At 40.4% G+C, this 16830-nt stretch overlaps 1 protein-coding gene across 1 annotated transcript; it reads left to right on the top strand.

The window, feature by feature from the left end:
* LOC8077755 (dipeptidyl aminopeptidase 4) lies at window positions 4124-9597 on the top strand. The gene is made up of 5 exons (XM_002453682.2): window positions 4124-4797; window positions 5999-6193; window positions 6949-6978; window positions 7057-8169; window positions 8851-9597. The coding sequence occupies exons 1-5, from the start codon at window positions 4294-4296 to the stop codon at window positions 9400-9402; spliced, it is 2394 nt and encodes a 797-aa protein (XP_002453727.2). The 5' UTR covers window positions 4124-4293; the 3' UTR covers window positions 9403-9597.

Genomic DNA, 16830 nt, shown 5'->3' with positions numbered 1-16830 from the left:
CCTTACCAAGGTTAGAACGACAGTGTGGTTGTAGTCTTCTCTATACATCACTCACATGAAATCACATTGTTTGTAGCCTAAAGGGTAGTAGCAATAGATTTGGTTAGTCAGATGCACGCTTTCTCCTAGTGGTAAAAATATAAATACGATACTCTGGATAACCTCTCGGGTGAAGTGCTCACCGATATCTGTGCGCTTGCGGATCATTTCCTGATGGCGTTAACAAATATCAACACTTGGCTAGGGGCTAAGCCGGGGAACCAAACACGCTCTATGTGAGCGTCCAGTGCATTGTGACGTCATCAGGGTCGCAAGGAGTCTATTAGGCAGTGTGCATCGGATGCTAAGGTTCATCTGATGACCTACCGTTGGACGCGTCTGACATGACTCCAAGAGTTTTTGGAACTATCTAAGTAGCATCGAATGTGAGGGTAGAGCATTCAGTACGTAGCACCTAACGCGTCTGATGCCTCCTGACCAAGTTCTTCAATGTTTAAGTAACCATTAGAGATTAACGGCTCTCATTAACTGAGAATACATGGTAGCATCTAGGGCTGCTGTTAAAGTAGCATTAGAGCGTTTGACGCCCCCAAGTTTAGTACAATAAGAGAGCCAACAGCTCTATTTCTTTGGGGGATTTGAAATACTCTATATGGCCGGCCCAAGAGAGTATCTCTTGGCACTTTAACATACTTGACATCCTTGTGAGTCTAAATCAAACACCTCTCACTTATCTCCTTCATTGATTCATCATCATAGTGAGATTGGGAATGATTCCAAGTGTATTTGCATGAGTGATTGCATCTAGTGGCACTTGGGGATTGTTTGAGCTATGGTTTTCTTATTACTCTTGGTGGTTGCCACCACCTAGAGGGCTTAGAGCAGTGGAGGATGATTATCACGAGTTGGTGATTGTTCGTGGCCATCTCCCAGTGATTGTGAGGAGGCTTGTACCTTTCTCGACAGAGAGCCAAAAGGTAACTCTAGTAAATTGCTCGTGTCATTGAGTTACCTCACTTCTGGATAGGTTCTTGTGGTGTCCTAGTGAGGATGAGATTGGTGCTACACCTCTTAGCCGTCGAACCACCAAGTGTTGGTCGACATAATGAGGACTAGCGTGCCGGCAAGCACATGAACCTTAGGAGAAAAATCGGTGTCTCAATTGTGATTGATTGGTATGCTCCCAGTGATTGATTGTTCATGTATTGGTGATTGGTTCATCCCCTATATGGCGGTATAAAGATCACATCCTCTCTACTTACTTTCTTGCAAAATAGTGTAATTAGTTTTAGTTGCTAGCTTTGCCTTGTGTAGCTTAGCTCACTAGTGTAGCTTGTAGTGACATAGCTATTGTGTGCCTAGTGATTTTAGCAACTGCTTGCAACTCTTATAGAGCTAGAGCAAAATTGCATTACATCATTTATTATACTAATTATTTGCTCTAGTGAGTTTGTAGAATTTTTAATAGGCTATCATTAGGACCTTTCAAGCGCTTGTAGAGGTTTGAGTCATGCTTGATTAGAAGCCCAAAATGTGAACATCGAGTTCTCAATCAATCAATTTATCATTCCTTTGGGAAAATCTAACCAATGCCGCCATCACAAAGCATACCAAACAAAAAGTAGGTTTTAGGACATGTGAAGCCGTAATAATCATATTCATTAAATCTCTAGACATATTTTAGGAAGTGTTGATACTATTGATGGATTTTTTTATCAGTTCTCCGAAGAGACCAACTGATGGATTTTGGATACAACTTAAGCATACATATGTGCCCCTAATGGTCCTATTTATCTAACAAAAATATTTTGTAGATTCTTGTACACCATACAACAACTAAAAATACAAATTCAGTACCACATACATCCAATTTTTTTGTCTCTATTTTTTATCAATATCTCTTTAGACATTACATCTATCCTGAAATATCTGCTAGCATATATAATTCTTGTCATGAAATAATTCGGTATCCTAACTAGTCCTAGATCAAATCTCATTACTGCCTATCTCTAATAACATGTTTATCTAATTCTTTGATGATATCTCTAATAACATGGTAATAAGGAAATAAAGAAATACTATCACTCTTTACAACCAAAGATGATGATAGTTACAAACAAGGTTCATACATTGAATTCCATATACATGTTTATCTATCTATTCACTAATATTAAAGAGCGAAAGATTTCTTTACACCTCATCGTTTAGAACTATCCAATGTGGTTCGATGGACTCAATATCTATCATTTGAGTATCATATCCAAACATAGTACAAAATTCGATTCCAAGATGAATTGGAATATGGAGTGTTTTCACAGCTCTCAAATCTTCAAGGCCCATACGGGTTAAGTCTTACGACATTGTGCTGAATTCGAAGCTAAAACAAACTGAACAGATTACACAATCATTGATAAAATCTTTAAACCCATTATACTTATACAAGTTAGAGCAACACGTCTTCAGGCACAATATATGAACATGTTTAGTTGAACATTCTGTGCAATATATGAACATGTTTCTAGGGCCTTGTATTTGACTAACTAGGCTGAAAAGATTGGTCTCACAAACTAAAAACAAATTGTGTAATTATTTATTTTTTATCTATATTTAATGCTCTATGCATGTGCCGCAAGATTCGATATGACGGAAAATTTAAAAAAAATTATAAATTTTTTTAGGAACTAAACAAGGCCTAAATAGCATATATGCCCGTACATGCAACAAAACACATAACTTGTATCATCTGTTTCTATATGTCATACATACTGCTATATATGCATGATGACCGAAAATGCATGAATATAGGACATGAGTTCATCAGATTACAGACGGGACAGTAAATCATTTAGAGTTCAATTCAACTGATCAAGCTTCCAGGGAGTGGATGGATCGACGAATTACTATTGTGAGCTGTTTTTTTGTCAAATACTTGTTTTCAAAACAGCTTCATAAGTGAAGCTGTTTTTCTTCTCCTCTTACAAAATCATGAGTTGGATGAAGCTGAAAAAATAGCTTATTGTAACTTTGGCCTTGTTCAGTTGAGGAAAAATTTTGGTTTTGGCTACTGTAGCACTTTCGTTTGTTTGTGACAAATATTGTCCAATCATGGACTAACTAGACTCAAAAGATTCAGCTCGTGAATTACAGGTAAATTGTGTAATCAGTATTTGGTTTTGTCTACATTTAATACTCCATGCATGTGCCACAAGATTCGATGTGACGGGGAATCTTGAAATTTTTTGGAAACTAAACAAGGCCTTTCTTCCTCATTTCTTTCTCCTATCTATGCAAGAAGTAGTTGGTGAAACTATTTTACCAAACACTTTTTTTAAAGTAGCTTAGCTTCATTTAGAATGTTATTCATGAAGCTATTTTTTCTAAAAAATAACTTTACAAGTAAAGTTGATCTTTACCAAACAGGGCCATAGTATTAAGGGAGTTTTTAAAATTAGATAGATAGATACATATAGATATAGTTACAGATAAATAAATAGATAGATAAGATGTAGACGGAAACGAACCGAGTCAAGCAGGCAAGGCCCAACGGCAACAAAAACTGGAGAGAAGAAATCAGAAAACGGCCTAGCCCTAGGCCTTGTTTAGTTAACCCCAAAAAGCAAAAAGTTTTCAAGATTCCCCGTCACATCGAATCTTGCGGCATATACATGAAGCATTAAATATAGACGAAAGCAAAAACTAATTACACAGTTTAGCTGGAAATCGCGAGACGAATCTTTTAATCCTAGTTAGTCTATAATTGAATAATATTTGTCACAAACAAACGAAAATGCTACAATACCGAAATCCGAAATCTTTTCGGAACTAAACAAGGCCCTAGCCTAAATCTTTAACAAAGGTCTTGTTTAGTTCCGAAAAGATTTTGGATTTTGGTACTGTACCACTTTCGTTTGTTTGTGACAAATATTATCCAATTATAGACTAACTAGGATCAAAATATTCGTTTCGCGATTTCCAGCTCAACTGTGTAATTAGTTTTTGCTTTCGTTTATATTTAATGCTTCATGCATGTGCCACAAGATTCGATGTGATGGGGAATCTTGAAAACTTTTTGCTTTTTGGGGTGAACTAAACAAGGCCAAACTTCCAAATCGTCCTTGGAACAGTCAACAACCAAACCCCCAACGTCATCCCGTCCCATCCCAGAGCGGCGGCTTCCGATCTCTTCTCTTTCCTTTCCCAGCCGGAAAGATCCCGGCTTTCTTGTTCCACTTCCACGGCGAGGGATAGGCCCCGAGAAGGAGGAGGGGCCTCCCGGCGGCGGCCTTGCGGTCGATGCGATCGGTTGACGAGGCGGGGGCGGAGAGCTCGGATCACCACAACCGCAAGAAGCCTCGCCTGGAGTCCAGGACCAAGATGCCGCTCGCGGATGCCGTTGCGGCCGGTGACAGCGCCCGGGGTGTGGACTCCGCGGCGGCGAGCGCCGACTGCTTTGGCATGGCGGTCGAGGAGATCGTGCAGCACCCGCTGCCGGGCTACGGGGCGCCTTCGGTGCTCAGCTTCAGCCCCGACGACCGCCGGGTTGCCTACCTGTACAGCCCCGACGGCACGCTCCACCGGAAGGTGTTCACCTTCGACACCGCGCAGCGCTGCCAGGAGCTGCTCTTCGGCCCCCCCGACGGTGGCGGGCTCGAGGAGGGGAATCTCTCCGCCGAGGAGCGCCTGCGGCGTGAGCGAGCACGGGAGCGCGGCCTCGGGGTCACTCGCTACGAGTGGCGCGCTCGCCATTCCGGTGAATCCTCCTCTCGCGCTGGCATTGTCGTGCCACTCCCATCCGGGGTAATAACTAAATTAAAGTTCTCTCTCGTGTCAATTTACTGGAACAAATCTGCTTGATCGATTGCATGGCCTTGTTTAGTTCACTGCAAAAACCAAAAACTTTTCAAGATTCCCCGTCACATCGAATCTTGCAGCACATGCGTGGAGTATTAAATATAACGAATACAAAAACTAATTGCACAATTTGCATGTAAATCGCGAGATTAATCTTTTGAACCTAGATAAGTCTATGATTAGACAATATTTACCCAAAAAAACGAAAATGCTACAGTACCCAAAACCAAAAAAATTTCAGAACTAAACAAGGCCTATTTGCACTAGACTACTTGATTGTGTATTTGCTTTTTGCAATAGAAAATTGTTTTTGAACATCCATTGGATTGAGCAGGTTGAAATAAATTATACCTTACTATTTCAATGGAGGGGATTATGATGTGGCAAGATGCTTTTCAAGATGATAGTTGAACTTTCATCACAAATCACACTTTATCGGGTTCATACACTTAGGTGCTGTTTGGTTGTAGCACTGGTAACACAAATGGAATGGAATTAAAGCTGTGGACTTTTATGGCAGGACATACCATTTGAAAATTTCATTCCATTTGCGTTACTGTTGTAGGAACCAAACAGCACCTTAGGTTCAAAGCTCTCTCTTTTTTCTGTGCGGATTAAACGGAAGCCTGCAGTCAGTTTCGTTGAGCCGATTTAGCACATGCGAGCATGTACCACAGATTTAGCACAGGGCATACTGTAGCACAAAATCTGAACCCTTTGAAAAATTCCATATGCCATTTTAGACTTAAATTTCAATTGGAATTTAAATTGCTCAGTACATTTTGATTTAAGGTATGTCTACACTGTCACAATGTAAATATTAAACTATCATTATGGTTTATGATAACAACCGCATTCACTTTCTTTGGTTAATCTTTCTTGAGCACCCATGTTGTTATTAATTCAGTTTTTTTGCAATACTTTCCTTAGTTATATGTGGTAACTCCTGTCTGCTGATGCTATTAACTATTTCTTTTCTGATTTTAGGAAAACCAAATTTGGAATATGTGTTACTGTGGTTAGTTTAGTGTTAATGTGCTTGTTTCCGGGAAATTATGATGCTGAAACTGTGTTAGCTATTTCTGGAAATCAGGTAGATATGCTGTTTCATCAGAGTAATATTTGACTGTACTTTCTCCATCAACAGGTTTACTTCCAGGATTTATCTGGCTCCGAACCAGTGCTGAAACTACAAAGTTCTCCCACATCTCCGATAATTGACCCATATCTATCTCCAAATGGGAGCATGATTGCATACGTTAGGGATGACGAGCTGCATACCTTGGGGTTTTCCAGTGGAGAAACTAGGCAATTAACTTTTGGTGCAAGAGAAAGTAGGAAGGTAAGTCCTTACAGTATCATAATAGAACAATGTTATTAAAAATTATCTAGTGTTAGCCAGCATTTTGCAAAATAACATATCGTGTTGACTTCTTAGAAGCATCAGAGTGCTTTCTTAGCATGTCCAATGTGACTTGCTTCAAACTGCAATTTTATTTTGATATTTATCGTAACATGCATAATGCATTGTGTCAATCTCTAGGTAGTATTTTGGAATTAAACCATCCAGCAAACTGTGGTACTGGTGCTGACTGTCACAGGTCTATTTGATCCTGTTTAATCTTAGTTAGCCATTGAAATAAGCTTAATCTGGAACCAGAGAGCTGGTCTTTTTTTCTTATAGCTTTAGCTTTCTGTTCACAGGGAAGCAGATCCTAGCGTGTGCGCATGTGTCTTTTGTCTTGTAGTGCTTAGATAAGTTTTGAAGATTTTACAAGGACACAACAGCCTTTGAGGGTATTCTAGGTTTTTAGGAGCTGAACTTGTAACCACGTATGTAATGAACGAATAAGTTGTTGTATATGATATAAGCTGTTAAATAGGCTTATATCATCCTTCCACAATAATGTATTTTCTTTATTAAACATACCTATCCTATGCAACATGCATGTTCTTATGCCAGTCCATTCATATAACTGCTAAAACAACAGATGAGTTGTTTATTTTAGTTGTTAGTGGTATATAAAAGTTCATGTTATATGTTATTGTTCTTGCTGCTTTAGAAGTTGATATCTTTGTTTTTTTTAATCTTTTCAGGTCCACGGGCTCGCTGAGTATATTGCACAGGTGCCCATGATGATCCATCAGCATTTGTTTCAAAATTGTGTTGGCTAGTAGCTAATATTTGCATTTATCTCATGTTAGGAAGAGATGGAAAGGAAGATGGGATTTTGGTGGTCTCCTGACAGCAAGCACCTTGCATTTACTGAAGTGGACTCAACTGAGATTCCATTGTATAGAATTATGCATCAGGGCAAAAGTTCTGTTGGTCCAGATGCTCAAGAAGACCATGCGTACCCTTTCGCAGGAGCAGCTAATGTTAAAGTGCGACTTGGTGTTGTTCCTTCCCATGGAGGGGAAGTAACTTGGATGGATCTCCTTTGTGGAGATCCAGATGGTCCCCACAGTGATGAAGAATATTTAGCTAGAGTCAACTGGATGCATAATAGTGCTCTTGCTGTTCAAGTTCTCAACAGATCTCATACGAAACTTAAATTACTGAAGTTTGATATTACTACAGGTAAAAGAGAAGTCTTACTAGAAGAGCAGCATGATATATGGATCACATTGCATGATTGCTTCACTCCACTAGACAAAGGAGTGAATAGTAAACATCCAGGTGGCTTTATTTGGGCCAGTGAAAAAACAGGATTCAGGCACTTATATGTTCATGGCAATGATGGAGCATGCTTAGGACCTCTCACACAAGGTGATTGGATGGTCGAGCACATTGCTGGTGTCAATGAGAGTAATGGACTTATATATTTCACTGGCACGTTGGATGGACCATTGGAGACAAATCTCTACCACACTAATCTGTTTCCAGATTGGAGCCTTCCCTTGCAAACCCCTAAAAGGCTGACTCGTGGAACTGGCCGGCATTCAGTAATTCTCGATCACCAGTTGCTAAAGTTTATTGATGTGTACGACACAATAAAGTCTCCACCTGTGATCTTGCTGTGCTCTTTGCTTGATGGAAGTGTAATTATGCCCCTGTTTGAGCAGCCATTGACAGTTCCGCCACTTAAAAAGTTCCAGCAGCTGTCTCCAGAGATAGTTGAAATTACAGCAAAGGATGGGACCAATTTATATGGCGCTCTCTACCTTCCTGATGAGAGAAAATATGGGCCACCTCCCTACAAAACACTGATTAATGTTTATGGTGGCCCCAGTGTCCAGCTTGTTAGTGATTCATGGATGTGTACAGTTGACATGAGAGCTCAATATCTACGAAGTAAGGGTATATTAGTTTGGAAGGTAAAATATTATATTCTTGTTTCTTTTGGTAGTTGGGCATAATTTTACTTTTGGTGATCGTGCATTTGTTTTATATTAATATATAAGTTCACCTATGAGAATTGCATGGCAATACATACTTTAACAGAGTTGTTAAGAGTTGTAGTTGAGTCAAGTGACATTCCAAACTTCCAAAGCAAATTGCCAGCTATTAAGGAGTTGATAAATGCCACCTCCTCAATTAGTATAATTTCCTTGATTTTTTTTCTTGACTAGATATGTAATGTTCTACTGAATTGATAAGATTTTAATTCATGAGATGCAATTTCCACATCATCCCTTGCTGCCGATCCCCCAGTTCTAAGTCACATATGTGGAATAACCAATTTTTGCATTAACTGAAAGTAGGTACCTATACAAATAAGAACATATATATACTCAGATGTCTATCAGTTGGGTATGAAACAAATGTAATCTAAATTTTCTCCTTTCCTACTTTTGCAAGCTGTATGTGCACAACTGTCAGTGAAGCTGTTTAAGGAAAAAAAAATGTTTGCAGCTGTAATGCAAGTATAGTCATTTGTATCTTCATCTTTAGGTACATATAATATAATATGACTTCTGGCATTTAGTTGGATGTATGCTGAATTCATGACAACATTTTTGTTGAGTATTTACTAACTGACTCTGTTTTTCTTGCAGATGGATAATCGAGGATCGGCAAGGCGAGGCCTGCATTTTGAGGGACAACTGAAGTACAACATTGGTCGCATTGATGCTGAAGATCAATTAGCAGGGGCTGAGTGGTTAATAAAGAAGGGCCTTGCAAAACCTGGCCATATTGGTATCTATGGCTGGAGCTACGGAGGATTTCTCTCAGCAATGTGCCTCACAAGGTTTCCAGACACGTTCTGTTGTGCAGTGTCTGGCGCTCCGGTGACAGCTTGGGATGGGTACGACACCTTTTACACAGAGAAGTACTTGGGTCTGCCTGCGGAGCACCCGGATGCTTACGAGTATGGGTCAATTATGCACCACACGAAGAACCTGAGAGGGAAGCTGCTCCTCATCCATGGGATGATTGACGAGAACGTGCATTTCAGGCACACGGCAAGGCTCGTCAACTCGCTGATGGCAGATGGCAAGCCCTATGAAATCCTCCTTTTCCCTGACGAGAGGCACATGCCACGACGGCTTGGTGACCGGATCTACATGGAGGAGAGGATCTGGGATTTTGTCGAGAGGAGCCTTTGAGAGGGTGTTTGTATACATTTGTTTCCCCCATGTGGGCTTTGACGTTTTTGGCACATGAATTCAGGTTTTCTCATTCACACCTGTATTTATCAATAGTGTAGTTATCTTGATTCTTTCCTGTCTTGGATGGTTATCAGCTGTTTGGCAGCGTTTACAGATTTCAGAATAATAAAAAAACTTCATATCATTGTGGTACCTCTGATGAAGTTTATTTTGTCTTGTAAAAAAGTAGTAAAATCTATGATCTCTGTGTTATCTTTAATTTATATTTAACTAGCAAACATATGTTCGCTTGGCTGATAAGCCACGGCTGAAAGTACTATTCGCTGATTTGTTGTGAGAAAAAAACATTGTTGAATGGCTGACAGATTCGACAGATAAGTTCATTGTATATATTTATGTTTTGCCCTTTCTGTAAAATTTAACAGCTATATTTGGCATCCACTAAGTTAGTATCAGTAATAATATGATAATGTTCTATTAATCATGTATCAATTAAAGGGTATGATGTGTCTACATTAAGGCCATTTAAGTTACTTGCCGATGTGTCAAGGGCATGATGCCTACATCAAGAGCATTTTGGTGGAGAGCGTGCTGCATTTTGGAGACTAATACTCTTATGGTTTTTGCCAACACCTCCGATGGAGTTATTTTATGGGGCGGCTTCAAGAGTTGTACTCAGTTTGTAACGTGCTTACCTGAAGCAGATAATGAGTGTTCACTAGTGGAAACTTTAGTTTTTGTTGCTCAAGAGAGCGTAACCGAGTTCTAGTGACTCTTTGGTATTAATATTTATAGTACATAATTATTATCTTATCATTGGAAAGATCTTTAAGTCTAGTTTTTTAATAAATTTATTTAAAACTTTAAATATTGTACGTATATTTTACGGTACTGCCTGGACGTTCGGTGCCAGTAGCACCTCCGGACGCCGAATCCCCACCCGCACGGGCCGCACCACATGGAGAAAATAAAAAAAAGGACACAGGTAACATCCAAACGCACGTCCCAGGTAGTGTTTCCTCACTGCATCTCGATCCTTCACCTCACCGTGTCTGTTCCTCCACCTGCGCTTTTGACTTTGTTCCCCACCGCGCCCTTATTCTTGTTCCCCACCACGCCCCCGTCCCCTATCCCCCGCTACACCCAGTTCCCCCACGAACATCGCAAAAATATGTAGTGCAACATCGAAAAATATATACAGCAACATCGAAAAAATATGTATTGCAACATCAAAAAAATACATACTGCAACATCGAATAAACATGTATTGCAACATAAAAATTATGTGGTATATCATCCAAAATTATGTGTTGCACCATCTCAAATGGTAAGTATTGCAACATCGCAAAAGTTAACCATGAAACATGGAAAAGAAATATTCGAAAGTCATCTGTCGCAACAACCCAAAAATCTCATTGCAACATTCAAAAATCATCTATTGCAACATCAAAAAAACCATTGCAACACGGAGAAACAATGAAAAATAGCAAGGGGATGGGCTCTGCTCCAACCCTGGCCCATCACCTTCGAGCTCACCGAAGGAAACGAGCTTACCAGACCTCTAGCCACCACTGTGTTCCTCAGATCCAGAGGAAGAGGAGGAGAAGGAGGAGGACGGGGGCTCAAATCTATGGGGGAAGGAGGAGGAGGAGGATGATGAGAGGAGCTCGGATCCAAAGAATAACCCACCTGCCTCGCCGGAGCCGCCGCTGTCGCCCTTTGTCTCCGGTGGGGTCACATGGAGGTCGTAGATGGAGAGAGGGAGCGGCGGCAGCGACCTGCGCAAGTCCGGCGTCTGTCCTGAGGCGGCTTCGAAGAACAGCGTGTATCACGGAGGTTGGGGAGGGAGAGATTGAGCGGCGGCAGCGACCTGTGTGGCGTGGCAGCAACTGGGTGCGGAAGGAGTACGGGGACGAGTGGACAAGCGGAGAGAGCAAGTGGGGAGAAGAGATGTGCGTATCTGTGAGGATGGGGAACAGAGATAAATAAACGAATCTGAAGAACGACTCGGTCTAGTCCGTGTAGGCCCGTCCGTTCCGTACGGACGCCCGTCATATATCATTACCGTATATTTTACAGATTGAGTCAAATTTGTGGCACAAAATCTAAAACAATATTTTTTTAATGGAGGGAGTAGATTTGAGTGGCACGATTCGCCATACATGACCGTACACATGCTGACTCTGGATGAGATGCCTGTCAGAGACGGTCATGCTGAGACTGATGAGTATGAGATGGCTGCCATGCCGGTCAGGCCGACACCTTGAAAGCCCCGGGTTGTGTGGGAGGATGAGCCAGGCAGTATCGGGACGTTGTTTCAGATGAAAAGTTTCTTTTGGTGCAATAATATTTTCATTTCTATTTGATAATTATTATTTAATTATAAACTAATTAGATTTAAAATATTTGTTTTGAAATTATAAATAAACCGTGTAATTAGTTATTTTTAGATTTTAGATATAACTAAACAAGGCCGATATGCAATGGGGTATTTCGGCTTTTTATAATAACTAGCAAATATGCTCATGCGTTGTAACGGGAGAAAAACATCAAATGACAATAAAAAGTGATGACATAATGTTACATATCTATTTATATTTATCCTTTTTTAAAAAATTTAAAGTCCATAATTTATTTTGTTGATAACAATGACATCTATGGTATTAGATAATTAATATTTACAATAATATGTAGCTCGGAGACATATTTATTTAATAATAAAAATAAAAATTAGTCAAACCTTATCTTACTCTAATATTACCTCTTAATACATATTAGTATTATATTAAAACATGAGAAGTTTGTTGCTAGCTTTATTTTTTTTGTTTAGATTAGAATTCCTAAAATATGATATATCAGTTAAATGTATGTAGATTATGAACATATGGGCTTATAAAGTGTTCATATGACATAACAACACATTGTGCAAAGGTAGTGGAAATATCCTCAAGCATAAATTTAGATAAATTAGTAAAACAGTGAGATATGTAAGAATGGTGATAAAACTTTTACCACAAATCAACCATCACATCAAAACAACAAAAATGACGTCGATTCAGTAATTAATAAATCCATTAGCAGTTTGCTTTTGGAGTGCCGACTACAGTACCTTCTAGAATTGCTTAAATCAATCGGCATCGACAAAAAAAAAAGCTTCGACTATGTCATGATTTACGAGAGTATGCTATCAAATCAAATCAAATCAAATCAAAAGGGATAGCAACGAAAGAGATATCGAACCAGAATTCGAAAAAGGCAACAATGATATTTAAGCTAAAGAAACTTAATAAAAATATTATACCATCTGTATCCTGGAGCACCTCCGGACATATTCATCTCTCCACAAATTCCTTTCACCAGACGAGGAAGCGACTAATCAGAAAATCTACGACTGCGCGAGGGCGGGGGACGGAGCGGGGGCAGCCGTGGCGGCAGCTCGGGCCGGAGCAGAGGAGGCGGGTAAGCGGCAGGAACAAGTTCATGTCCTCGACGACGATGGGCTTGGGGACAGGGTTCCGGTTGTTGCCGTAGTAGCCGCGTCCCCGGGGACGGGAGTAGTTGTCATTGCGCTGGTAGCCCCCTGCTGCTGGTACCCACCGCCGTTGCTGCCTTAGTTGTGGTAGCCGCCGCAGTTGCCCCGGCCTCCAGAGTAGTCGCCCTGCAGAGCACCGTAGCCGCCGTCGCCGCGGCCACCACCAGAGTAGTCGCCTCTTGGAGAACCGTAGCCTTGGCCGCCGGAGTAGCCGCCCCTGGGAGCACCGTTGTCCTAGTTGCCAGCCTCGTTCTGGGCCGCCTTGCCATTGTCGCCACCCCGACCGGCAGGTGCCCGGGAGTCGCTGCTGTTGTCGCGGGCGGACAGGGCGAGCTGACGAAAAAAAAAAGCAGACTAAAATTTTCTCTCTTTATAAATTTATAATTAATAATAATAATATAATTATAATCTATACCTACTACTAAATTGTGAAAATTTCAGTCTGCCCAAAAAATTCTGTCCACCCTCTTCGGTCCACCTTTCTGTCCGCCTTACCCCGGGGGCGGTGCGGTCTCCGTACGTGCACTTCGGAGACGTGCAACTATCGGCGTGGTTGGTGGTTCTCACGGGCCAGCTGCGAGCTGACGTTGTCTCGACTCTATCCATGTTGATACGGTATCCGATCCGCACATCCCGCACACGACACGATTTTTACATCCAGCACTCTTCGATGACCAGCTCAATTCGTATCCAATTCTAACTCACGGTAACATTCCCGTTTCCAATCCAATCCAGGAAAAAAATAGGCCAAAAAAAGTTCTAAAAAAAACCCAACTTCCCGTTTTCAATCTAAAAAATACGACAAAAAAGGAAAACAACTACGGCAAAAAAAAAATCAAACCCTCCCCACGTAAAAAAGTACCATAAAAATACAAATGGGAGGAAAAAAAAGAAAACCAATTACGGCAAAAAAAAAGTTACCACAAAAAATCTTACAAATGGAAATCAGTTACGGCAAAAAAGAAAATCTTCCACATCCGACGTCTTTTCCTAACTAACACTAGGAATCAAACTCTGGAACGAGTTCTATTAATAGACTGCCTTTTTACTACATAACAACAAAAAAATAAGTAAAGAAAAAATACTAAGAAATAAGTCTTTCTCTAATATATAATTGTGAAAATTTCAGTCCACTATATCTTTATATATCCGCCGGTCTAAAGATTAATTAAATAATGCTCATCTCATTCGGATCTGGTTTCCTATTATTTTTAGCTTATTTTCTGTTTATGACACGAGGACTTCTGGTCCAATTGGGTTAGAGAAAAAAAGTTATAGGCTAAATCTAACTTGAAGCCTAACACAAGTTTAAGAGCAACTCCAGCCCAAGTCTCTAAATGAAGCCCTTAAACTTTTATTTACAAACTATGATAAAAGAACTAGGGACTCAAATTAAGACCCAACTCCAATGAAAAAAAATAGACCAAGTCCTTATCTCACATATTCTTGTCTTGATTATGGGTGGGGAGAGGAAAGTTGGTGCGATCCATTGGATAGGGGGTTCTAGATGTGAGAGGCTGAAACTATAATTTGGGAGGACATGAAAAATGGGAGCTCAAGTAGGAGGTGGGTTGGAGTTGATTTTTTTGGATCAAGTCCCTAGATTCAGAATAGGGGCTTGTTTAGGAGGTGGGCTGGAGTTGCTCTAAACCAATTAATTTTAGACCGAAACAAGCGAATAGTTGGGCTCGACCAAAATCCAAAACGATGAGAAATTTTGCCTTTTTATTACTCCCTCCATCCTAATTTATAAGTCATTTCAAGAATCTTGGAGAGTCAAAGCATCTTAAGTTTGACCAACATTATAGAAAAAATAGAAAGGTTTATGACATCAAATAGATATTACTATAAAAATATAACTAATAAAGAACCTAATGATATTTAGATGGTACATAAATATTATTATGCTATCATATAAATTTAGTCAAACTAAAAATGCTTTGACTCTCTAAGATTATTGGAATGACTTATAATTTAGGATGGAGGGAGTATTAAAGAAGAAGAAGAAGGAACTACAGATTAGGACTTTGATTTTTCTTTTGCCTCAGATTGACATCTAACTAAATAAAGAAAGCAGAGCAAAATAAAAAATGTAATTCTTATCCTTTTATGTTTGACTATTAAGAGTTCTATTTAGAATACTTAGGATGTGAGGAATCTATCTATATTAGGACTTCTACTCCATGTTGGTTTAGATGCAAGTTATTCTAACTCGTATGAGCATGGGTTATATATATAAGTCCAGATAAAAGAAACTCTTTATCGTTCATTAGTTAGAGGAAGACAGACAAAAAAAATGGATGGACGAAAAATAAGAGCCTAAAATTTTGCCTCTTTATTATTAGGTATAGATATATATAATTAGATAATAGAGATATAGATATAGATTTGATAGTTTTTTTTCTTCCGTTGCAACGCACGGGCATTTTTGCTAGTAATTATAAAACTATGGAAGGCCGTGTTGGTAAACTCAACAGATTCGACATCAATTTAGGTAAAAAGTGGCTGAACTAAGGCCTTGTTTAGTTTTCAAAAATTCTCAAGATTCCTCGTTATATCGAATCTTCAGACGCATACATAAAGTATTAAATATTTATAAAAAAAATAATTACCCAGTTTGTCTGTAATTTAGGAGACGAATCTTTTGAACCTAGTTAGTCCATAATTGGACAATAATTATCAAATTTAAACGAAAGTGCTAAGTAACTAGAGCCAAAAGTTTTTCTCACCAAAACAAGACCTTAGTTCACCCTAAAATCTAAAAACTTCTAAAGATTACCCATCACATTGAATCTTACGGCACATACATAGAGCATTAAATATAAATAAAAGAATACATAATTACATGGTTTGCCTGTAGATCACGAGGCGGGTCTTTTGAGCCTAGTTAGTCTATGATTGAACACTAATTGCCAAATACAAAGAAAGTGCTACAGTAGCGAAATTCAAAAAGTTTTTGATCTAAGGCCTTGTTTAGTTCTGAAAAGTTTTTGGATTTGGATACTGTAGAACTTTCGGTTGTATTTGGTAATTAGTGTTTAAACATGGACTAACTAGAATCAAAAGATTTGTGTCGGTGTTTTGCCCCCGAGGGGCCACACCAACGAGTAAACTTGTGTGCGTGTTACCTCTCCCAGATGATGATGCAAGAATGACACAGAGATTTATCCTGGTTCGGGCTTCGTCGGTATAGCTCTTCGTTTTCGCCATAGATCATGTACGATTTGGCCCGTCAAGCGATACGACGGGCCTCGGCTCGATCCTCCGGTAGTTCACACCGGATTAGGCAATCGATGAACGGTGTACGCCAGTAGAACGGTCGACCGGGACGCTGCTCGACCTCCATTACTTCTGCTGCCATTAGTAAGGCTTCGATAGCGTTAGCGGGCTCGGGAGTGGGGGTTTCGAGGTTAGCCCCCGCGCCTAGGTCGACGGACGGCTCGCGCAGGTCTCTTGAGAACGCATCGGGCGGGACGGTGCCTCGAGTTGATGCGATCTTAGCGAGCTCGTCGACCGCTTCATTGTATCGTCACGCGACGTGAACGAGTTCGAGGTCATGGAACTTGTCCTCGAGCCTGCGTACTTCTTTGCAGTATGCCTCCATCTTTGGGTCGTGGCAGCTCGAAGCCTTCATCACTTGGTCGATGACTAGCTGAGAGTCGCCTCGGACGTCGAGGCGACGAACCCCTAGCTCGATAGCGATCTTTAACCCGTCGATGAGGGCCTCGTATTCTGCGACGTTCTTAGACGCGGTGAAATGTATTCTAATGACATACCTAATGTGGACATCGAGGGGTGAGATGAACAGCAGGCCTGCCCCAGCTCCTGTCTTCATAAGGGATCCGTCGAAGTACATCGTCCACAGCTCTGCTTGAACTTGAGCTGGGGGGAGC

Source organism: Sorghum bicolor, chromosome 4 (assembly GCF_000003195.3).
Source record: "Sorghum bicolor cultivar BTx623 chromosome 4, Sorghum_bicolor_NCBIv3, whole genome shotgun sequence".
Classification (NCBI taxonomy): domain Eukaryota; kingdom Viridiplantae; phylum Streptophyta; class Magnoliopsida; order Poales; family Poaceae; genus Sorghum; species Sorghum bicolor.
Note: the sequence above shows the minus strand (reverse complement) of the source record. Positions and strands in the feature narration are given on the sequence as shown.